At 46.3% G+C, this 24,129-nt stretch overlaps 2 protein-coding genes and 1 long non-coding RNA gene across 7 annotated transcripts in view; 1 reads left to right on the top strand and 2 right to left on the bottom strand.

Moving 5' to 3' along the window:
- Positions 1–1,620: 1,620 nt before the first annotated feature.
- Positions 1,621–3,957, bottom strand: LOC112589087 (uncharacterized). The gene is made up of 2 exons (XR_003113238.1): positions 3,899–3,957; positions 1,621–1,795 (listed from the first exon to the last, which is right to left on the bottom strand). It is a non-coding gene; the product is annotated as an uncharacterized LOC112589087 (long non-coding RNA).
- On the top strand, positions 3,938–16,341 carry Aplip1 (JNK-interacting protein Aplip1). Of its 3 annotated transcripts, none has more exons than XM_019840878.2 (8): positions 3,938–4,175; positions 8,480–8,692; positions 9,484–9,731; positions 10,744–11,019; positions 12,357–12,509; positions 12,724–13,007; positions 13,204–13,382; positions 13,752–16,341. In XM_019840878.2, exons 1-8 carry the CDS (start codon positions 4,093–4,095, stop codon positions 13,822–13,824), a joined length of 1,509 nt encoding a protein of 502 aa, XP_019696437.1. In that variant the 5' UTR covers positions 3,938–4,092; the 3' UTR covers positions 13,825–16,341. The 3 variants fall into 3 exon arrangements, with proteins under 3 accessions (XP_019696437.1, XP_025156807.1, XP_011137584.1); XM_025301022.1 differs by having other exon boundaries at positions 9,451–9,731; XM_011139282.3 differs by having other exon boundaries at positions 8,480–8,704.
- A 6,025-nt stretch (positions 16,342–22,366) lies between these two features.
- The window catches only part of LOC105182101 (circadian locomoter output cycles protein kaput), a 95,386-nt gene continuing 93,623 nt past the window's right edge, over positions 22,367–24,129 (bottom strand). For all 3 annotated transcript variants that reach the window (XM_019840877.2, XM_019840875.2, XM_011139277.3), the window contains exon 14: positions 22,367–24,087. In XM_019840877.2, the coding sequence (XP_019696436.1) occupies positions 23,998–24,087 (90 nt within the window). In that variant the 3' untranslated portion in view covers positions 22,367–23,997. The remainder of the gene's footprint in view (positions 24,088–24,129) is intronic.

Genomic DNA, 24,129 nt, shown 5'->3' with positions numbered 1-24,129 from the left:
ACAGTTGTCCGTCATCTTTTATTTCTATCGCTCGTAATATTGTATATCGCGCGTAAAATTGTACTTTTTTTAATTAGAAGACAGTTTCGACGGTGCGAAACTACGGCGTAAAAATACACCACGGTCGCGAATAGCAAACGTTGAGAGGAAAAAACTCGGAGGTCCGGGGAGGAGGCTTCTTGCCCGCAGGAGGAAATCACTCGGACGAGACGGCGCGCGATTTCTCGCTCTCCGTCCTGCTTCGAAACAAAGACGCTGTTTAATAAAAGCTCGAACGCCCGAGGAGAGTTCTCTCCTGTTCTCGGGCAAAGCAGATGCAGCACATTACCCGTGTCCATCACTTACCACTATCAGCTACCCTCCGCGCTGCGGATCTACCCTCTCTGTGAATTATACGCCGGGTGTATCTCCGGCATTCAACGAGATTGGGAGTATCGTTCGATCCTGGACGAATACTTCCATCTAATCGGAATGCATTCGGAAGCGGTAAATTCTCCAGGATATCACTCGCGATGTTGTCTCTCGCTGCCGTTGCGTCCCCCCTCCCTCTCCCCCCCCCCGCGATCGAGTGAGTCGGCTATTTAACATCCGATCGATTTAATTAGCTGCCAATTTAACTCACCTTATCGCCGGCCGCAATTACGCGGGTGTCTGTAAGAACCTTCGGTTAATTAACAGATTCCTTATTACCTTTCTCCATGTGGTTCTTACGTTGATCGAATAAGGAGAGAAGGGAGAAGACAGAACCAATAATAGCGATAATGTCAATCCTTATACGGCACAATTTCGGGATTATTTCCTAGCTGAAATATTCTTTTCGCGTTGGTCTATTTGTAAAATGATTTTTTCCATAGTCTCATATTCCAAGCGAAGCCTTTTACTTTTAGAAAAAGGATTGCTCTTTCGATATAAAGCGACATAAAGTGAACCGTTCATCTAAAATTTATTAGATATTATTCTAACTGCTTTCCTCTTATTTCAAGAGGATTTCCTCTGATATCAATTAATTTCTTCGGAATTATCGGGGGCTGCGCTAATCGCGCTTCATGCATCGCTGGATCCTGCAATCCTTTCGCGGGTGCAGGTGCTAGTGACGTGAGATGTTCGTTTCCGCCGCGATACACCGGCTGAAGAACACGGTGGTTATCCACGGCGATACGTCAGCGCGAGAAGTCGTCTTTCGAGATCAAACGGGGGTGGCGCGGAGCGCGAATTTAGCCCCCGTTTTCCGCCCGGCTTCAAAGGCCACTGGGTCAGGCGCAGTCGATACCGCCGATCCCTTCGTTCTTGTCCTCTAAATTTTTCGCTCGAGGTTACACTAACGAAGCACTTCTCCGTCCGCTTAATAAATACGCGTTTAATTGCCGCCGTGCTCCCAAACGTGCATATACGTATCGTCTTGGAGCGCCTCGATTATTTCTCCTGAATATTTATAATCACACGCGAGCGCCGTGTCGGAGGACGTACGAAAGCAAATAATTATTTAAACGATTCTTTTCTTTCATCAAGCGACGCACTTTCAATTAACGAACGGACACCTGTTTCCAAATTAACGCGGCACAACTGTCCCGTGTTAACGAGCGGGACTGAATTGAGAAGTATCCTTTTCTTTCTTCTCTGTTTTTTTTTTTTTTTTTTTTTTTTTAGGTAGACGATCCCCGCATTTAATGTTGCATTTTTTACGTATTTTCCGCTCTGCACATTCGAGTGAATTTCCGCCATTCGCTTTAACATTCGCAAGGCTCGCCTCCTGTTGCATCGATCTCGCGAGGAAGTGTTCTCTCTTGAAGCTTCCCTGAAAGGTAAAACCTGCATCAGTAAAATCGATTGAGATTTGTTAATCGATCGGACCGATCGAGTCCGCGCAGAAAGTCGCCACGACGCAGGAGATGGCTATTCATGAGCAAACACGAAGATCCTTTCTGAGCGTGCTCTCAGCACGAATGAAGCTCCGCACTGCAACGAGTGACGAGAATAGAGAGACACGAAAGAAAGAATTGCGGTAGGACACGGGCTGAGAAATTGTTCGTTTTAAACGTGGTCGACCAAGTCGGCAAGTTTGCGATTTTGATGCGAGGTCGGTCCCGTACGCGGAGCGGCTTGATTTTGGCTGAGTGCCCGCACGAATTTATGACCGCCGAAACATACTCGGCAAAATCAGCCGCGCCACTATCACGAAGTCCGCCTCGTGAGATTACCGGGGTGGATGTTAAAACTACCAGATAAGATTCGCGGTAAAAACGGCGAACAGCGTTGCGCGAGAGAGTTCAACTCGCAGGATGAAGAGAATTAATTATATACGCGTGAGTGAGCGCGGGAGAGAATTTCGCGTGTCAAATTTAATTCTCCCAAAGCTACCCCGTTTCAGCGGTGTAATTTTTGCGCAACGTGATGTGTCTCATTAACTATGTCGCAATCGGGAGAGACCGCGTCGTCGGTTAACTTTAATTTAAAACTCCAACTTGCGTTTTGTCATTTCAAACTTTTTCCACTATGAAACAAAGCCACGAGAGAGCCGTTGGAAGTAACCGAGATTCACGTCGTCCATTTTCGATTTCGGCCACGGAAATCCCCGCGTTTAAATCGAGGCTAGGATATTTTCATAAACATGATTGCTCATGGCCGTTGAGTCGTCGTATCAAGGAAGTGAGAAGTCACCGTAGGTGAGTCGCTCGTCGTGAACTCCTCGGATTCGTCGGCGTGTTGCAACATATTTAAAATTAATTAGCGTCGTCAGATCGTCGTCGCGACACGGTGGAAAATGTCGCACGAGACGCCGGGAATGCGGGGAGCGCAGAGCCCCTCGGGTATTAACGAGCGGGTCGGGATGAATCTTTACTTGTTTGCGGCATGTTTAGTACGAGTGCAAAGGATCGATCGCGACCCGGCTGTAAAATATTTAGCCGTCTCACCGGAATTTTATACCGCGCTTCGCCGCGAATTCCGGAGCCACTTCGGGAGATGCGACTGTAAACTCACGAGAGTTTATGCGTGCAGCTGATCAATGTTGCATCGCGCGGTGCGATATCGACCACAGGCGCGTTAGATCCGCGAATACCGGCGGAAGACTTCTCCTCTGGTCTATTTTTCCCGGCAAGTTTTATAATCGCTCCCTTGCCCCCTTTCTCCAGAAAATCTCTCATTTTTAACAGACGCGAAAGTTTTCCCACGATTGCACGCGACCGGTGCCTCGAAAAATTCCAATCTAAAATCGTGCTGCATCAATAAAATGACTATACTCCGTAATAAAGTCCCCGTGCCAAAAATCGTTCTCTTGTTCCCTCTCCTTCTCTTTCTCCATAGAAAATCTCTCATCTTTGACAGACGCGAAGATTCTTCGACGCGATCGTCGGTGCTTCGAAAAATTCCAAAATCGTGTACATCACTAAAGTGACATTACCCCGTAATAAAGGCCTCGTGCCAAAAAGGGGGCGCCCTCTCCCTGCCAGCGGGGTTGACTGATTAATTTAATCGCGTCCCGATGATTACGTTAGCCTGGTTTAAACACACCGGCTGGGAATCATATCTCTCTCTCTCGGTGGTCGGGCGTCCGAATAAGTGCTCTGCCTATTAATATCGTCGCCCGTTCACAGCAGCTCACCGCGCGCGGCGCGCTCGCCCTTATTTGTTTAACGCGAATTTGTCGTTCGATGTTATCGCGGCCGCTGCATTTAGCGCTAGATGCGGCGCGAAGATACGCAGACAAACGTTCACCTTAGAGCGCAAGCTCTCTCTCTCTCTCTCTCTCTCTCTCTCTCTCTCTTTCTCCTCCTCTCAACTCCTTCCCTCCCTCGCCTTCACCCGGTCGCGAGAGCCACCCCCTTCGTCGTCCACCCTCGCGCGGACGCGGAGCAGGCGCGCGACGTCCGCCACGCAGGAATCAATAGGGCTGGCTCACGCGACAAAGTCGAAGCAAGCGCGGCGACGACGTCGTCGGCGACGTCAGCGACATCTTCGCGCCCCGTACGTTTCCTGGGGGTTGACGAGCAGCTCTTCGCCAAGCCGCCACGGCCACCTTCGGGACCGACCCCTAGTGGCCTGTGCGCCCTGCTGCTACCTGCCTGCTTGCGGACGCCCGCGGACGACGCCGCGATGGCCGACAGCGAATTCGAGGAGTTCCGCCACTACTTCGAGCGGCTGCCCCAGCACCTGAAGGCGCCGCTCTCCAACTACACGTGAGTACCGCCGAGACTCGAAGCTGATCTCTCCGTCCGAACAGATGACGCGGTCACGCGATAATGACCCAGCGCGGCCGGATTCGTCGCGCTGGATCGAAACCCGAGGGGGTTGCTTCAGCTGGACGGGGCTGAATCGACGCGAACGATCGAGGAGATTCCTCGGCTCGAGGATTTCCTCGGAGACTCGGTGCGACGCATCGCGTCGCGAAGTAAGTAAACTCGACCGGAGGCCGAGTTAGTGCAGGGCGGTGATGTAGGTTGTCGGATAAAACGGAGCGCATCAATGGAGGTCGAATGCGTGGTCGGCGTGCGAGGAGCAATCGTTACTGACACGTCGCTGTCCCGCGGATAATCCTGCGGCCTGGCGGATGTGCCAGTAGGTGTACAAAAGACGTCCCGACGAAAGCCACGGTATTCTCCGCGGACGGACATGGGGGGGGATGTCACGCGCGCCGTCCGAACGCCATATTTATGCACGCTGCAACAATCGGAGAATGCAGGCCGGAGAAAGAAGGCGATGAGTACGCGACGGATTGAAATTTGTAGATCAAAGTTGATGGCTCTCGAGGTCAAAGTGACGCTGTCACCCGCATCAGTCTCTCTCAGCGCAACGCTGTCTTATTTGGGAATCGCCCATGACGTCATCTGACAGCCCAACGTGACATCTTTTTAATAGCGGAGACGTTGCGCGCTCGCGTTCTCCAGGATTCATAAGAGCCGAAGTAGAAAAATAACGGAAGCTCTGTAGAATACAAGGTCGCCAGGACTCTCAAGGCGAGCCTGCCGATGGCTCGCGCGGGCGGAACGAGGAGCGCCAAATTGCACGCGAGCAACGCCGCCGCCGTCGCGTGGCCCGTTTGTCACCCCCGCTTCGGGGTGACGGAGATGACGAGTCGTCGCGCGTGTTGTTGCACGCTTTATTGTAAATTGTAAAGGAGAAGAAGGAAAATGGGAGGAAGAGATTCGTCCTCGACACGAGTACGTGACATTTCCGTGCCGACTCGGAGGAGCCGCGAAACGTGCGAGTTTAACGTCCGTGGGTCGACGTCGGTCGATGCATCGGCGGGCAGTCACAGAAGAATCGCCAGGAAAGTAGCATCGGCCTTTAAAATTATTGATCCTGAAGCACACAAGTGACACACACGAGGAGTGCGGCGTGAGACTGCGACGCATACGAGACGAGATGCGCACGGTTTTAGCTGCTTCTGCGACGCGCACACGTATACACACACGCACGCGCGTATCTAAAGGGTGTCCCGAAATTCACGCAAGAAGTAATTCTGATCGAAAACACAGGTTTATAATTAAAAATTGTAGATTCTTTATTGATTCATAAAGTATACAGTATAGGGTTATGTATGGAATAGCATATCGGGTAAACAGCGGGCCACACAGAGAAGAGAGTTCGTTGAATGGATTATGGAACCACAACAAGTGGATGCTGATTTTTCGAACAAAATCATCTTCAGCGATGAGGCTGATTTTCATCTCGATGGCTTGGTTAATCGACAAAATTGTCGCATTTGGGTGGTTCAGAAAATCCACGAGTGATTGTCGAGGAACAAATGCATCCACAACGTGTCACTCACTGTTTGGTGCGGATTTTGGGCTGGAGGCATCATCGGACCATTCTTCGGAAGAAAATGCGGCTGGTCAGGCAATAACAGTTAATGGTGCTCGCTATCGCGACATGATAATCCAGTTTTTTGTGCCTAAATTGCAAGATATGGATGTGGACGATATGTGGTTCCAACAAGACGGTGCCACAACCCGAGAAACACAATTCAATTACTGCATGAGTCATTTCCTGTTGTCGTGTAATTTCCCGTTTTGGTGATCAGATTTGGCCGCCCAGATCATACACGATTTAACGCCGTTGGACCTTTTCCTTTGGGGTTTTTTCAAGTCTAAGGTTTATGCCAACAAGCCCACGACCACCCACGCCTTGAAGGAGGAAATTGAGCGCTGTATCAACGAAATTCAGCCACATTTATATGCAAAACGCTCATGGAAAATTTCAACAAAAGAGGCCAGTTACTCGATATGCTATTCCATACATAACCCTATACTATATACTTTATGAATCAATAAAAAATTTACAATTTTTAATTTTAAATCTGTGTTTTCTAGCAAAATTACTTCTTGCGTGAATTTTGGGACACCCTTTGTTACTTCTGTTGCCGTAAACAGCCGGCGATGGTCCTGTTTGTATATATGGAACTATCGCTTGTTACATGTTATATCATGACCGGGGCGTGATGCAATTGCATAACTTGGCGATCGCTCTCGTAACGCAACGCGGTAACGTTTGCGCGCGATGCGCGCGATGCGCATAAAAACGTCTTGAATCAGCAGAATCATACGTGACGCTCCGTTTCTCCCTAATCTGCACGATCTCTCCTCTCGTTGAAAGGGAAAGGCAGATGCACGGGGAAATGATATATGACTTCCCGGTGACTGCAGCGCGCGATGTTAATTATCCGCGCAATTATTCGGCCTCTCGTGACAAATTCCGCGAGATCGCGTGTGTCACCGACGCAAAACTGTCTTTTGCACGGAAATAAGAAGGATCAATACGCGACCGTTCGATACGTCTAGCTAGTTTCGGGTTCATTCTCGGTCTCGCTTTATTTCAGGGCGATACGGCGCGAAGTTGGCAGACCGAAGCGGCACTTCCGTCGTCTCGATCTGTATTTTTATCAAAGTCGCACAAATTCAATTCTTGCGACCCTTACAAGGGACATCCGCGAAGTTTGTGTCTTCGATTTCGACGAAACTTGCCGTATTTGTGGATAGTAGCCAAAATTGAGAGAACCATATTTTTTTTACCGGCAATGAGTCAGGTTTAAGGGGTGAAACTGCCCCTCAAAGTTTCATCCTTTTTATACTTTTTATACTATCTTGATGATTGTTGCAAATAGGAGAAAACTTTTCAAACAAAGATTGTACGGTTTTTTATGCTGTACAATTTTTGTCGAAAAAGCTCTTTCCTATTTGCAATAATTATCGAGATAGTACAAAGGGAATGACACTTTGAGAGAGGCAGTTTCACTCCTTAAAAACCTGAGCTATTGCCGATAAAAAAAATATATGTCTCCTATTTTTGACTACTCTACAAATATTCGTTTCGTCGAAATCGGAGACACACACTTCGGAGATGTTCCTTGTTAATAGAATCCAGCTGTATTGCAGCGAGGTGATGAGCTACGAGCTGACGAAATACGGCAGAGAGCCACTTCCAAAATGCGCGACCAAGTGTCGCAGAAAATGCAGCCTGCATTTCGACGCTGACTGACGATTAATATTTAACGATATCGAGCGCGGCGGTTTATTCGCTGGCGCTTCTCTCGCCCCGAAGGCGCGATACATTGTACACTCCCGAGAGAGAACGCGTGCGAGAGTCTTCTCTCGCATATCAGCAATTCTCAGCAGCGTATCTCCAGATATTAAAGAAATATGCGAAGAGCGCTGGAATATACGTCGTCGGGAAAGAGAGAGAGAGAGAGAGAGAGAGAGAGAGAGAGAGAGAGAGAGAGAGAGAGAGAGAGAGAGAGAGAGAGAGAGAGAGAGAGAGAGAGAGAGAGAGAGAGAGAGAGAGAGAGAGAGAGAGAGAGAGAGAGAGAGAGAGAGAGAGAGAGAGAGAGAGAGGGAGGGAGGGGTAGAGAGAGAGGGAGGGGTAGAGAGAGAGAGGGAGGGGTAGAGAGAGAGGGAGGGGTAGAGAGAGAGAGAGAGAGAGAGAGAGAGAGAGAGACTCTCGCAATACGCCGAGTCGAGTGTCGTAGCGCAAACGTTTCCCTTTATCTTGCGCTAAAGAGCATTCGGAAGAGCGAGTGCACTTTTAACGAGACTGACATCGCGACATTCTCCAAGCACTTTCTTTTTTTACAAACTGGCGTCCACACACACACATACACACACACACACACATACACACGCACACACGCACACACACACACACACACACACACACACACACACACACACACACACACACACACACACGCATACATGTACACATCGAAAAACACACGAACGAAGCGCGCACGCAAGTGTTACCTTCAATTTCCACGCGTCTCATTAACGCGGACGTTACACTCTTATTCATTGGTGTGTAACGAGACGAGGATAAAAATGCGTACCGACGAAGGCGACGGCTGCATTCCTCGCCGCGTGCCATCGCTTCTAAATTCAGACTTCCTCGTGCTCGTGAGTGATTTTTGATAAGAAATTTATAGAAGGCGCGAAGAGCGCGCGCGTAGTTGCGATGGCTCTTACGTGTGCTTACCGATTTCGATCGTCAGGCTCGTGCACGATGTGATGATCGATGACTCGCCGACGTCCTCGCAAGGGAGCGACGGGGAGGTCGGCAGATCCTGCGACGGAGTGACCGGCGACTCCGAGGATGAGGAGGTGGTCGTAATCCATCGGCACGACAACCAGAGCGGTCGCACCACTCCCGATGACAGCGAGGAGCTGGACCACCATTGCTCGATTATTGCTGACAGCGACTTCAGGTTGGTAACATCGTAAGTGTTTGCTCACTTATCCTTTATTGTATCCTTGCGCGTTTCATTGGTCTTGCATCTCCTCGAGCAGCGCCTCATAAATTCCTTCAAATCCCGCCCGGCTAAAACTGATTCGTGCAAAACTCTCCCTCCCTCCCTCGCGATTTTCCTCTTCCCGCGTCGCCGCGTCTTCCTTCGTCCTTCCGTCCCGTCCGCGGCAATATATTAATTAGCGTTGCATCTATCAGGTCCTGCGACACCCACGGTAACACCGCGCAATCTCATCGCGACGACCTTGATAAAAATAGCTCGGGCTTCCGGAAATCTTCTCCGGCGGGGAGACTCGCGTCGCGTGACTCATAATTATTAATTGAGCGCCGCCCGCCGCGTGCACGCAGCACGCAGCGGGAAGCGCGATGCACACAGACACAAACGTCCGGTTGCATCCGCGATAGTCCCCGGCACTTCTCCAAGCTCGGTCTTGGAATTTTCCTCGCTTCTTCACATGCGCTCGCCCGGCCTATTTTCGCAGCGTTAACCCCTCGCGCGACTCAGCGTTCTAGATTCCGCCCTGCGACAAAATTGCCGCTCCGATGATAGTTAAGCGATACCGCGACTGCGACAGATCAGCAAACTTTCACCCCACGTTGAGAGATGCACGGTACAATAACGAGCGAGAGACAATTACATATTTTCCTTTCTCTTCATCTTGTGCGTTTCTGCTCGAGATAGAAATATCAGGCAGACTATGACGAACGATGGTTTAGCTTACCAGACGCTTTACCCTTGGATGACGTTAGCTTGTTCGGTGGACTGAGCAGCAGGGGTCGATCGGTAGGCGGCGGCGGCGGCGGACCAGGACCGGGCGGGGGTGGCATTACCGGGACGGGGAACGGCGGCCGAGACAGCGTCGTCAGCGACGTCGGCGACTCGTGTTCCAGTTTGAGCTCCTGGCCTACGCCGGAACACGTACCGACGAATCGACCCGGAAGCGGCGGCACCGAGCGCCGACGTCGGAGATTGCCGGAAATTCCTAAAAATAAAAAGTGTAAGGAAGAAAGCTGGCCTGAAAACGGGACATCTCTCCTCGCAACGATCGCAACGACGCCACGCTCGTTAAGGGAGGAATTACAACGGCGGAAGGCCGTTTTCAAGGATATTCTTACGAATTTTTTTAACAGAAACGGTAAGATCGATGGACTTGAAATTTTCGCGGTGTATTCATTAGTGTTCAAAGTGTAAAATAAATTTGCTGCCATCTATATGGAAAGTACACATGAAACTTTAAACGCGGGGAAACACCCTTTTCTTAAAAGTCTGTCGACACGATTACGTAAAAATGTGTTGTGTGAAAATTTCAAGTCCATCGATCCCTACCGCTTCTGTTGACAAAAATTCGTAAAAATAGAAAACTGCCTGCTCCGCATGTAGTTCCTCCCTTAACACGCTACTACGTCGGCTTCGTATCGCCGAATTATCGTTAATTATTGAAAATGATGAAAAATGTCGGTGACAGTGATGATTCTCGTCGTCGGTGTGGACTTTCTCCAGCTTTATATCGTTTGTATCGTTGGATCATCTTGGAGCAGCACTCGACCGTTCCAAGTATCAGCTGTATCGTTTTCGCTCGTCGTCCGCTCGCGTCACACGTATCAATGAAATCGAGAAACCGGCCGCGCGATCGACCACAGCACAGAAAGAAAATCCAGGCGTATATTTACGCCACATCAGTTGTATAAGAAGCGCGGAATCGTAGAGCGGCGTTGTCGCGATTCGCAGTCACGAAGACCCTGTCTCGCCTCGTCTAGATCAGTGCGGGTTTATTCAGACAGGATCGCGCGAGAGGTGAACGAAGTGTTCAAGTTCCGGTGCGGAGTTTACGCACTTCGCACGCAACGTGATCGGAAGAGTCGAAGTCGCTATTACTTTCGCGGATATTACTTTCGCAACGACGAAATTCTTCCGTAGAGACGATAATAAAGTGTGACAGGGAGGGCGAAGGTTTCTCGTTTACCAGGCGCGGCACGCGCATTTATTAAAGTCTCGCGGTGTCGTTTCAGCTGTACCCATGTGTCAAACGTCCATGCAGACGTCGTCCTCGTTGGCAGATGAGTTGAGTGCCGCCACCGGCTCGTCCTCGGTTCGGCCTCACCTTGTCCTGAGGAAATGCCACCCCAGACTTCGCCATGAGGATAGCTCGCCCGACAGCGAGAGAATGGCCACCGACAGTGGTCATTCCACCGCTCATTCCCCTGAAAACGGTCCCAAGAGCGTGTCGCCCATACCTTGCAACACCCTGCAGAACACCGATTCGGTCTCGCCCAGCAGCACCCCAGGTAACCGCAACTTCTTTCAGAATTATCCCGGATAGCACAATGACATCCTTCGGAAATCCTAAGGACCGACACCCGTAGAGACAGCACAAAAAGCACTCGACTCGATTCTAAATTGGAATTGGCAAATTGAATACATTAATAATTCAATTTCATTTTTAGAAGCAAAAAATCTTTAATCTTTAATTTTTCGATCTCCTGGGATTCTAAAGTTCTTTGATTCTAAGAGAAATCGAGCTATTAATGGCATTTAATCGGCCAAGTCCGAGTTAAGATCAAGTCAAATGCTTTCCTTCGCTTGTACTTATAATCTAAATGGAAAAGACGAAAAGATTTCTCCCGTTCAGTCTTGAGACATTATTTAGCAGGTTGTGACCCGTTTGGGTCCTTATGGTATTTGTGACTAGCGGATATGCAGTGGACATTTGCGGAAAATTTATATTTTATTACAATACTTGACATTCTGAAATTATCTCTAATGTCGCATTATAATTAATGAAGATAAATAAAAAAATTTACATACACAAAATTTTCATTTAAAGTATTTGCAATAAAGCAATTATAAATTAACAAAATATCTCAGAATTATCCTAAATTGTATCCTGGGATACTTTCAGGACATTTCCATATCCTGAAAATAATCCAGAACATCCTGGACACATTCAGGACGTCATCCTGAGGACGTCTTGTGCTGTCTGCGTATCTTTCTTCGATTTGTTAAATTGTTGAGTTAAGCTCTCTCGTTCCTCTTGATTTTACAACGCCATATATAGTGTGTGCGTGTATGCGATATGACAAAGTTTAATCAAAATTCTATTAATATATTATATATATATATATATATATATATATGAATATATATGAAATCTAATATATATGAAATAATATATATGAAATAATATGAATATATATGAAAGCTAATTTGAAATTGTGTGTACACAAAGAGAGAGAGAGAGAGAGAGAGAGAGAGAGAAAAAAGATACTTTATTATTTATCTGTTTAGTCAAAGTGGTTCTTTTAAAATTAATTAATCTTCAATATAAACGACTCAGTGACCTGGATTTTAACTTTAGAAAGTCTGAAAGTCTGAAAATTGCACAATGATATTATTGCTTTGCAAAAAATACAACTGCCTTTCACAACACGCCTCGTGTCTTTACCGCTAGAATTTCCCGCGAAGCTTATCCGCGTCCTGTCCGGACGCGGATTTGATCGCCTCAGACGTTCGGAAGTTCGAGGAAGTTTTGAAAGCCGGGACTGTCGCGCGCGTCATAAATTGTTTTCGAACGGATCGGAGGAAATGGCGATCAATGGCAGTTCGCTCTTTTTTTATCTCGAAGGGAGCGGAGGCGTGCCGTTTACTCAACTGGAACTGCTCGAGGCGACGCATCGAGGCTTGCACAAGTTCGTACCGCGGCACCATGACGAAATTGATCTTGAAATTGGAGACCCCATATACGTGCAGAAGGAGGCCGACGACCTGTGGTGCGAAGGTTCGTAACGATGTTTCAGTCTCATGTTCTTTAACGCGTCCAACTCGACGATCATGCTTCTACTCATCTGATAAAACGAAGGCGATCAACAAAGGCGATTCAAAACTCTAATGCGACGATGAAAGTGGGAAAAGGACAAGAGAATCAAATATAATATATTAATCTTATTAAAATTCGATGAAAAAGAAAACGTGCTTTATTCCTTGCGGATCAGGTGTCAATCTGAGGACAGGCCGGCAAGGTATCTTCCCGTCTGCGTACGCGGTCGATATGGACTACAGTGACTTCGATCCTACCGCGCCTAAAGTGAAGAGGGAGAGATACCTTCTGGGTTACTTGGGCTCGGTGGAGACTCTGGTGTACAAGGGCACAGGAGTGGTTTGCCAAGCGGTACGGAGGATCCTTCGCAACTCTCTGCAGGAGCCGCCCGTGTCGCAAAGCTGCATCCTGGAGGTGTCCGATCAGGGCCTTCGGATGGTCGACATAAGGAAGCCGCCGGTAAAGCGACTGCGGGCTTTGCTGCTTTCATATTACTTTCAGTTCAGCTGATATTTCAATCAAACTCGCGCGCGAACGTGACCAATTAGTTGTAATTGGACGTTCGTCACAAACACACACACACACACATATACACGTCGATATGCGGGAGAAGAAACGGGAGGCCACTTGTAATCGTATCGACGTAACTTTGCAGAAAAGTCAGGGTCCCTGTCACGACTATTTCTACTCGCTGAAGAATGTGTCGTTCTGCGCGTTTCACCCTCGCGATCATCGCTACCTCGGCTTCATCACGAAGCACCCCACTCTGCAGAGATTCGCTTGTCACGTGTTCATCAGCCAGGAATCCACGAGACCCGTCGCCGAAGCCGTTGGGTGAGCATAATAGAGATGCAAGTTCAAGAATACACGTTGTTTTTTCTCAACCGATCTTTTTCAATGCAAAAGATCTGATTTGAAAGCCGCCGTGTCTCCACCAGCGAATCTATCAATTTGAACCTTCTCTAGTATTTTATAAATAAATTTTTCACCATTGCCATTGCATTATGTTGTTGTTGTATGTGAGAGCTACTGTTATTATTGTTGCATCTCACATAATTATTATATATTTGATATTTTGCGATTAAATATCCTTTTTATAAATTTCGTACGAGGAGAGAGCAAAACTCGCGTTCCGCGATGACACGAATGACTGGGCGAACAATTCGAGGCGATTAACTCGAGATGCTTCCTTTCTTCTTTCAGGCGCGCTTTTCATCGGTTCTACACGAAATTCATCGAGACTGCTTTCCCGATAGAGGACATCTACATTGAATAAATTTCTCTCGGCCTCGGACGTATAGCGGCTGCGGAGGAAATGATATGAATCTCACTTCCCCACCCCCTCCCCCGTGACCCTTGTACATATAACCCGCTAGTTGTAGATATAAAATAATAAACGCGAATCAAACACCCAATTTATACATATATTGAACATATGTATATCTATGTGTACTGGGCGTTTTCGGGATAAGCGTCGCGATAAGGGACCGATTCTCCGATTGATATTTCGTTCTCCCGTAGCTTTCTTTCCGATTCGTCGCTCGTCGCCAATTCTGTCCCGACTCATGCGTGCAATCCAGTACGGTTCTACATATTTAATGAGAAGTGAAGAAATGGGAAGAAACGATGTCGACATCGGCCGACATCGACCGACAGGATCGTCTTGATTTCTCGTATACGGATATCACGCGATGCATATTGGCTGAAGCTTCACATTGAATTTAAATCTGTTTCCCGGCCTTCTTCCGCGTCACGTACAATTTTCAAGTGTTTTCCTTTCAACGTCTGGATAGAACGTAATAGTCGTGCACGAAGAGTGCTCGTTAAAGACCCCTAATAAGCAGATTTAATAATCGATAGTAAGAACGAGTTAATTCCTAAAGCCCCGATCCTACGACCAAGATAATCCGCTTAGTGACGTTTAGGTAAAGAGAAGGGAACGACAATAGCGTTGGATCGGAGTTTAGCGAGGAAAAATCGTAGCGGAAGTTGAGTGATTTTTCGTTTCAAGTGACGCTTGACGCGTGTGACTTTCAGCCGTTGCGCAACGTATGAGATTTCTCCGCGCGAGAACGGGGCAAAAGCCGTGTTTCTCATTTCATCATGTGTGTAAATACATGCGAGACTTTCGACCGCGATGTCTTATTCTTTTCATTCGATATCGTTCGAAAGCCTTTCCTCAGCATCTCAGAAGCGCGATTGTCAATTCACAGAGGACACGATTCTAATTCAGGCCGAATTAAAAGACAAAACAATCAATTGATATCAAGTAGAGTCAACGTTGATCAACGTTCTCAGCTTGTGCGTTTGGAATAACGAAGCTCTAAATTGTGTTCCCGTACGGCAGACAGTGATTCGTTTTCGCTCTTAGTTCTCAGAATCCATTACGCGAAATTCATTATGTCAATTGAACTCTGAACACTCACAATAATCCTGGAACGAGAAATATGTCGGGATTTGTGCGATTTTTCTTCTCCTAAGTCGGGAAAATTTCGCGCTGCGCGACGCGTCGTCGAGAAAGAGAGAGTGTGTGTGTGTGTGTGTGTGTGTGTGTGTAATCTCGCACAGTCGAACGTGCTTTCGCTGGCGGCGGTCTTCTTCTTCATCGTAGCAACGAAGCGGTCGTCTGTAGAACGATGTCCAATCGTATTGTTCTCGTATTATTAGGGAACGGCGGACTGCGCGCGTCGCCATTAGTAACGTCTCATATATTTTTCTATCTTTCTTTGCGGCAGGGTCACCGATTCTGAGTTCCATTGTGCATAACGATAAGGCTTAAGGAAGTTTGTACTCTCGAGTCCCCGAGCCCGACGAAAGCGAGCCCGCGAGAAAGACGACAACTATATCGAAACGCACATTGGCCTCTGTATATTCCGGATATATCGTATCGCGCTGCGTTGTTGCAATGACATTGTCTCACCGAACGCTTATACAGTATGAACCAAATTGCAAGTACACGTTGTTGCACGGATAGATGCGAGATGTCAACTCTAGGATGCGTAATGCGAGAGGGAGGGGGGGGAGGGAGGCGGCGAGACCTCTCGCCTCTCGCGGAGTGATATCGCCGTTACTCTCCGATCGTTTCTGCATAATTTGCACGGGAGCCTCAGATCACTTCCCATTGGACTCCGGTGGACGAGGTCGAGATCGTTCCTCCGCCGAGTTCCTTCGTCTCGCGAACCTTCGTCGGCAGGCTGTGCAGTATTCTAGGCTCGTGGAGATGCGATGTCGGGAACGACATCGCTCGCGTTGCGCTCGCGAACGGCGTATATTTACCGTCAATCGGAAGTCTCTCACCATCATTACGGATCGATCGTACTTTATTCAGTTCACTCTTTTACACTGCCTTTATCAGGACATCGCGTGTGTACAGTATTCTGGAGCCGGACAAGTCGCGTCCTCGTGCTTGGGGATCTCCGCTATCTCGCCGACGCGAGCGACGTTGTACGTTCACTAGTCATTTCTCATTTCTCTGTGCGCAGCGCTTTGAATTACTTGGCAAAGCGTATTTACGGATTTAGAAGTATATCTTTCACTCATGTTTGTGATTGTTTAACGACGCGATGGCGTCGTTGCGTCGGCGCCGCTCGATATCGGAGGATCCAAATTCACGGCGAGGTCTCTCACATTCTCGCGAGATCGCGAGATCCGCCGTGTGCGCGACGGTCTCGTCAATTTGCAGATTCCTCCTCGACAATACGTTCTATCTTGGGATTTGGTGCATGTTAGATAAGTACGATTCTCTCACGCGCCTCAATTATACGGTATATTGAATAAAAATTGAGAGACAAATTATACAGTGTCGGTGATTACTCATTCTCAGGAGAGAGACTCTACATCATCATCTACATCCATCACGACTCGCAGACGCATCTGACAGGTGCCTTCGGTTGGGATCGCCTCGGAACGCCGTGCCTTTCCGATTATTTTCTCATACTGCTGACCACGTAATCTCATACAACGCGCGTGTAAGCCCACTTTATATTTCGACGACACGATCGTTCTTCCCGAGTCTCTCTCTCTCTCTCTCTCTTCACGATACACACACACACACACATTCACCGAACAGAATAAAGGGGTGAGTGATGGAAAAACGAAAAACGAACTTTTCACTGAATCTCTCGATCCGCCACCTCCTTGCCCACTGAAATGGAAACCGACAGGGATCCACATTTCAACATCGACCCGAGAAACCCGTCCGCTTATATTTTACGCACATCGATCGGCCAGTGTGGAATTTCTCGTGTCGTACAAAACAGAAATCCAAATCAACGATGTGACGAAGCCGTCGTGATTTCACGTATGTGTGTATGTAAACCTCGCAAGCCTCCGCGATTGTTTTCCGAGAGACGACTACGTTACTCGCGTGATAAACAACGAGCGACGTCAGCGTCTTGCCACGCTACGGTGTGTGTTTCCTCAGCGTCGGCGTGGATTGTAAGCGAGGGCAAAACAAGGACAAAAAGGTAGAGAAGGTTCGAGCGCGTAAAGCGAATAAATCACGATCGATCCCTTCCCACGATATCCGTGGAATACGTATACATATGTATGTACGATACGATATTACATATATTTCTTCCAGGCAGTATTATTTACAAAAATGTTCCATCTTCTACGAAATCTTGATAATTCAGTCTTGACACAATAATTATACGTGTACATGATCCCCAAACATTATATTTTTCATTATTGGTTACATTAAAAATTCACTTTTTTGTTTTTCGTTTTCTTTCTTCCTTTCCTTCTTTGTTTGTTTGTTTTACCTACGTATCCTTTTGCTGGTTCTAATGATGGAAGTAGGAAAAGGAGCGAGTGTGTGTCTCTATGCCGGACTTTTTACACGATACGTAGGTCGTTACTGTTTCAATTTGTCCCGACGATATATCGTTTTTGCGATTTGGTCTAACTTGCAGGCTTCGCGTGATGAGTCTTTAAAATTTGCATTGCTCGCTTCGGTTCGTACTCGACGAAGTCGTTCGTTACAAATCGCGCGTGCGAATGAAAGATATCTCTCTTTGCGTTTTAGCTCTTCGTCGATTTGATTTTTTTCCGGTGCATTATCTCCGAATTATCGAGAACTCAGGCACTATAAATCAAACGTTCGTGCTGTCTTGGGAAAATCGATCGTAAACATTTTTATAAATCTCTGCGCGCGATTTCGCCGATCGTCCGCGATGGATGCATGTCTCCGTCGCGGGAGAAGCCAAGTTTCCGCGACCGCTATCTTACGGAAGTCTCGTGGCAGGAATCATCCACCTTCGGTGTAAGGTCCAACGAAAAGCTGACATGCACACGCTCCTGGTCGTCGATCTTTTTTTTTAGTCCGTAACTGCGTTATCGTTATCGTTATCGCCGATAAGAGGCATCGACAATTAATCAAAAACGTTAATTAAGTTAACACCCTCTCGACATCGGCCCATCAAGATACCCTCAGTCTGCTCAGTCGGCTTGCGCCGCGATGCAAAGTAAAAGACGCCGAATCTCGTGTGCAACCGCGATCGCGTTCATTATTGATGCTCCGAAAAAAAAAACTATTCTCTCGCGTATTTCGCGAGAACGTGCGCGGAAAACGACGGCTCGGTGGTGGATTTCTGCCAGGATGTGCCGGAACGCGAATTACATTCGACGTTCCTCAACAATTCTATCGGCACTGACACATCTCTTAGGGGGAGGGGGGGGGGTGAGGATAGCGAAGAGAAACACTGAGATGATTACACGTTAGAGAAACAAAACTTTCTCCACAAGCGCTTTACGCTCGTACAATTATCGGCCGCTTCATGCACGGGTCGTTTCGAGTTTTCGTTCGATGATTCAAGTCGACGGGAATATCTGTAACGTGTGAGCAAGTTCTCCTTTCCTTCTCGTCTCTCGCGAGAACGCACGTGGAAGGTAAGTTGTAAAGCATCCCCTTCCATCCGCGCGCGCGCGCGCGCGCGCGCGCGATCGTTTTACATAAAACAATTCTATTATTATGCGCATGGTGTTTCAGCGAGCGGTACGTCACCGTGAGGTCACGTGCAGCTAGCTCTCCTCTTCCCTCTCGTCGGTGTACGCTCGATATAAATTACTAATACAATCCGCATCCTGCCGCTTCTCTCACGAGCTTCGCCGCTAAATTAATCAACAAAATAAGGAGGTAGAAAAGCACACTTGACTCTCTCGGATGCGAGATGTACAACAACAACAACGTGAAAAAACATTGCGACGCGTCCCTCTCGTCAAGTACCCCAAGGTAGAACAGAAAATCACCATGACATCAAAATGACGAGAAAATGACCGAATCGTAATGAAAAAAAAGAGTTTTCCTCATCATTTTGACGTCATTCTGATGTCATCATGATTTTCTGTTCTGCCTGGGTATGAGACCCTCCGAAACTCTTTCACGTTTCGAGAGGGAAAACACAATAACGAATCGAATTGTACAATTTCTTGGTCTCACGAAGATCCAACCGGCACCGAAGCGTGTGTGTGCCATCCTGCACTTAGTGTGTATATATTTATATATGTATGTATATAGGCGTATATAAGAAGAAGAATGTGTACACAACCACACACCGCTCAAAATTGCCTTCGCTTTCGTGTCCGTTGTAAGAAAGAAATCGAGAAGCCGCTTCCTCTTTGTTATGCGCGTGCAATTAGCAGAGTATAAAATATAATATAACATAGTGTTTACACAATGGTACAAAGTTAAACCTTATCTTATCGTAATGTAGGGCCGTCTGTCTGTGTTGCATTGGTATTCGCTCACTTTCAAATGTTTGCATAAATATCGAGAGCAACCGTTCGCCGCGTTGCCGCTTAGTTATCTTAAAGTTAAAGGGAATTCAGAGTAGAGGGTTCCTCTTTCTTTTTTTCCGTTTTCCTTTTCTCCTTTCGATATCTTTCTCCGCGAGAGTAATCCTCCTGTAATGTTGTGTTTATTGTGTTTGTGTGACTGTGCAATCACAGACGGGAGTTGAACTTTTGCGCGCGCATAATTCGTATCCGCGTATCGAGGAGAGACTTCAGATGCCTCTACTCCGTTTTTCTTTTCGGAACAACGACTAAATTCTTAAACAACTATGACGCGCGGTCCTATAACCGCCGGTGAGAAAAATTTCGGTGACGCTTGGCTGCCCGTCTCGAGTGTGAGTCGCAACGATAATGCAAAGATTCGTAAACGTAAACACGATTACACGATAATCGATAACTACAATACTTGGCTCCGATTGATTTCTTTTTTTCTCTCTTCTTCTTGCTTCGACCAACTCGGTCTCGCCGTTCTCTTGGTCTCGACCAACGTTTGTCACGTTCAAGACACACACACACACACTGACAACCAAGCTCACGTACAGAGTACTCCCAGTATCACGAAACACACCGATATCAGTCATCAGCGATCATCAGGTGATGACTAACGACAGAATGGAGGGATAGCTCGAGAGAAAGAGAGAGAGAGAGAGAGAGAGGGGGGGGAAGGGAAGGGAGAAGATGAGGTACACCGAACACAGACAGTTTAGACTTGTTCTTTGTACTATAAGATCGCGAGAAAAACTGGACATCAAGAGTGCGTGACGTCGAGCCACCAAGACGTCCAACAAGACGATAGCTAGACCTCCGTCTAGCCGCGTTATCGTCGGTTATGCAATGCGAATCTCTCATTACGTATATGTTTCGGTTAGATAATCTTCCTTCTGCGGTGAGCCTTCGCGTAAAAAGTGTAAATTCTTACCGACAACGTGCGATCGCCATATGTGAGGACAGTCAATCTTTCCCGTTGGAATCGACAGCGAAACCCCCGAGTCGGGTCGCGCAATCTCTCGCACTTTGTCTAACTGTACCGTAATCAAGAGAAGTTATTATCGACCGACCTGACATCAGCGTCAAACGACATTAAAAACGATTTAACGACAATTTTTACAATGGATATAATATGCTTCCTCATGTATGGCATTGTCTGTATGTTCGCGCACGTGTGTGTGTGTGTGTGTGTGTGTGTGTGTGTGTGTGTGTGTGTGTATACATATCATTACATCGTATTCTTTACAAGTTACAATGCAATTCCAAGTTCTCACAGATATATGCACGATAATAGCACGCAGGAGCACGAAAAAAAACTCATGTGACGTATTAGATTGATCCGAAATTCCATCTTTTTCTTACTTTTACATCATCGGTGTAAGAAGCGTCATATAGGAACGTTTTGATACATGACACGAAGGACAGATCTCTTCCTTGTCGTATGGTATGGCGTAACAGCCCCCGCGCGACGCAGGGGTCAGGAAGAATCTGTTCAGGAGATATAATCAGAAATTTCAACCTATCTTTATCAACAGTGAGCGGTACTTTGCGGACCGCCGTATAGAGTTTCTACACTCGGAACAGAAATCTCACTGGCCCGCTGCGTGCATCGACTTGAGAGGTAATGCGTGCCCTGGGGGATGCCGTTCTGGCACCGTTTCGCCTCTGATCGATCTAATATTGGAGAAACAACGTACGATTGCAGAGATACTGGATACACGATGTTGATGATCGACTGTTGGACGACTAACTGCTTCGTTCGGAGAAAACAATCAGCTACTGACCGGACTGACGCTGTCGGATCCGAGGAACATATCGCATTTAACATTCTTTTATTTACAGGACCAACCTTACGTTATATACCTATACATACGCGTAAAGTCCGAGCAAACTCGTAGATCTGTCAAGTCAACCGGTGTGCTGAATACACAGTGTACAATTTCGCGAGCCACTCATCTATATATAAATATCTTTTACACGCTCTCAAACACATTTTCTCTCTCGAGATATAAGAGATACGATTTGTGTGTTCACGCGACCATGCTGATCCGCGGCGTCGTAAGTAATCGCCGGGAGTCACGGTTGACCGATGTGCAATATTGTGTGTCAATAATTGGCACGTAATAAGTCGATCGTGTTTAGCTTCCATGCCACTATCCTCATGCTCATGAATACGGAGGTCAACTGCTACCGATGAGATAAAAATAGCGTTTATTAATATGTATATTCGCGCACAGTAACATCATATTGGATGGATAGTAAGGCCAGTAAAACACAAAGATAATACACGAGCGAATTTGAGGGAACGTAATAAGTGTATACAGTAAAACCTCGTACCTAAAAAAAGATCGAGAAACGTACTACACATAATTCTCGAGCTAGGCGGTTCGTTCTCGTAAGAAGTTGTTTGAAATAAAAACACTAAAGTCCATGCGTGTATAGTAAGACTAATCATGTTGTCTCGTTTATGTCTGTATTACTTACACATTTACCCTATATGTATATGTATATAGATAGTATGTCTATATATTATTATTATTATTATTATTATTATTATTATTATTATTATTATTATTACATTCAATATTTCTTTATGCTATGTTGCGAAATTAAAATATTCTTCTAGTGGACCTGCTGCGTATGTTTATGCAATTTTAGAGCAACTTTTTCGTGTCTCCTCGTCCACGTAATAAGAATTAAAGTTTAAAATAAAAACAAATAAATAAATAAAAATAATAAATTTACGTGTTATATATGAACCGATCATGCAATATGCTGTGCTTGAACATATTATATTCTTGTCCACTCGACACATACAGTACATCAGTATCCCTTTGCACGTTATAAAGTTAAAGTATTTCCTGAGGTCACACTTATATAATAATGTAATGGAGAAATTTAGAGCTTTCTCTTTCCAGTATCCCTTCTTTCACGCGCTAAAAAAAGTAAAAAAAAAAAAAAGAATATATATATATATTTGAGTAAGAACGGTAAGGTGGTGTTAGACCAATCATGGAAAAAATGCCGTTTCGTTTGCGTCTGTTAAATATATTATTTACAATTACCCTATGTATCGTTACACTTAATATTCTTTTGTACGTTGCAAAGTTAAAATAGTCTCAGAGGTTCTACTGCACCTGTACAATAAAATTTAGAGATTTTTCGTGTCTCTTTGTTCACGCAAGTACGCAATAAAAATTATATCCAAGATGCGCGACAAGTTACGCCACTACGAGTTTGTCTTTTTCATCGTAAAATCGCCGATCAACGATCACGAACAGCATTCTGAGTATTGTTAAACCTCGATACCGTAAGAAATCGATAATTATAATCAATAGAAGAACGTAGAGACTGGTTTCGTATCCATCCGATACATGCCCAAATCGCAGAGGTAGATTAAGCTCGACCGGAAGCACGGTGAGCGTGTAAAATCAGTGTAAGGAAAGAGCGTCGCACAGGAGCGTGCCACACGATTATCGAAATCCAAGATACACTATATACACAAGAGTTCGCTATCGTAAAATTTGAAAACTGCCAACTGTGTAACATTCAATCGCCGCAGAAAAAACTCATGAAGCCATTGTCGTTAGGCGCGAGTCGGGTTTTTCGCTGATGCGCGTAATCGTCCGGCAAACGTTTTCTAGTTGTCAGCAAGAAAGGATGATGCTGCGTTCGATCGTAAAAAATTATGTAAAAAGTTCTTGGGAAATTAATAAAGAGAATATGAGATATATACCTATATATATGTATGTATATATATATATATGTATATGCAATGTATATAATTATAAAAAGATAAGTGATTTATGTATGCCCTTACCCTAAGCCCGTTCTATATTTGTCTGCCGAAACTTTTGCATCTACATAGAAACATACATCGCTACACCCATTGTCGCGCATGTGCGAGAATTACGACCGGTTTAACAACATTGGCTTGTGCGGCGATTGTTAATAAAAGACCGGTCACCAACGCCAGCATCCGCACGATCACGTTGGGTGAGCAAAGTCCTTTCGCGCGACAACGTGCAACAGAGTCCTTGCTCGTGCAAAGTTGAGAGAGATGGAGGGGGCGGAAGAAATAAGAACGTAAGAAAAACATTTGCGTGCACGTCAATCGCTCGGCCACTTTGCACAAATAATTTTTCTCGACGTCTCACGTCGCTCGCTTCTTCCTCTCCACGTTTGATCGACGGAAAAATGCGGGTAGTAGTGGATGAATTATTAACGGTCTTACTTAGGCAATGTCCTTCCTGTGCTTCTCTTCGTAAGAACCAAACGCTTTCGCAGCGAATTGCGCCGTGTCGCAAATTTCCGTTCGTCTACTGCACCGATGGTGACGGTCATCCGGATATTTGTTCCGAACTTCTTTTTTCTCTTTACGATATCGACAATTCGAAATCGAGGGAGCCTCCCAGGACGCGATGTCAGGAGCACGAATTGAGAGATATCACAAAAATTGCACCTATGCTGACTGTTGCTTCTTCGGTCCCTCAAGGGACGATCTTTGTCCTTCACATGCGATCCCTCGCAGAGTAGGATAATTTTTTTTAAAGCTTATTTCTTAACGATTAGCGCGACTCCTGGGAATACCCTATTAAGCTCGCTTTGGATCTCTTAAAAGGGGCTTCAAATTGGATTGCTTGAAGCAACTGATCGACTACCCCAACTCTCACATTCCCGTGTGTTTGCCGTTCATCTGCATATTATGATGCTCTTGTTGCAAATTTTTCAGCATCTGCTTCTGTATATTGTGTTCAGTCTGGGAAAAAAAGAAATAGTTAATAATTTGAGCGTATTACGC

The sequence above is a fragment of the Harpegnathos saltator genome, unplaced genomic scaffold, assembly GCF_003227715.2.
Source record: "Harpegnathos saltator strain DR-91 unplaced genomic scaffold, Hsal_v8.6 scaffold4, whole genome shotgun sequence".
Taxonomy (NCBI): Eukaryota; Metazoa; Arthropoda; class Insecta; order Hymenoptera; family Formicidae; genus Harpegnathos; species Harpegnathos saltator.
This window is presented reverse-complemented; position numbering and strand designations above follow the sequence as displayed.

Bases quoted from the DNA above. Each gene is read 5' to 3' on its own strand.
- Aplip1 (XM_025301022.1), top strand. From the start codon at position 4,093: ATGGCCGACAGCGAATTCGAGGAGTTCCGCCACTACTTCGAGCGGCTG. The intron at 8,693-9,450 runs GTTGGTAACATC...ACGATGGTTTAG, and splicing joins ATTGCTGACAGCGACTTCAG to CTTACCAGACGCTTTACCCT. The intron at 9,732-10,743 runs GTAAGGAAGAAA...GTGTCGTTTCAG, and splicing joins AATTCCTAAAAATAAAAAGT to CTGTACCCATGTGTCAAACG.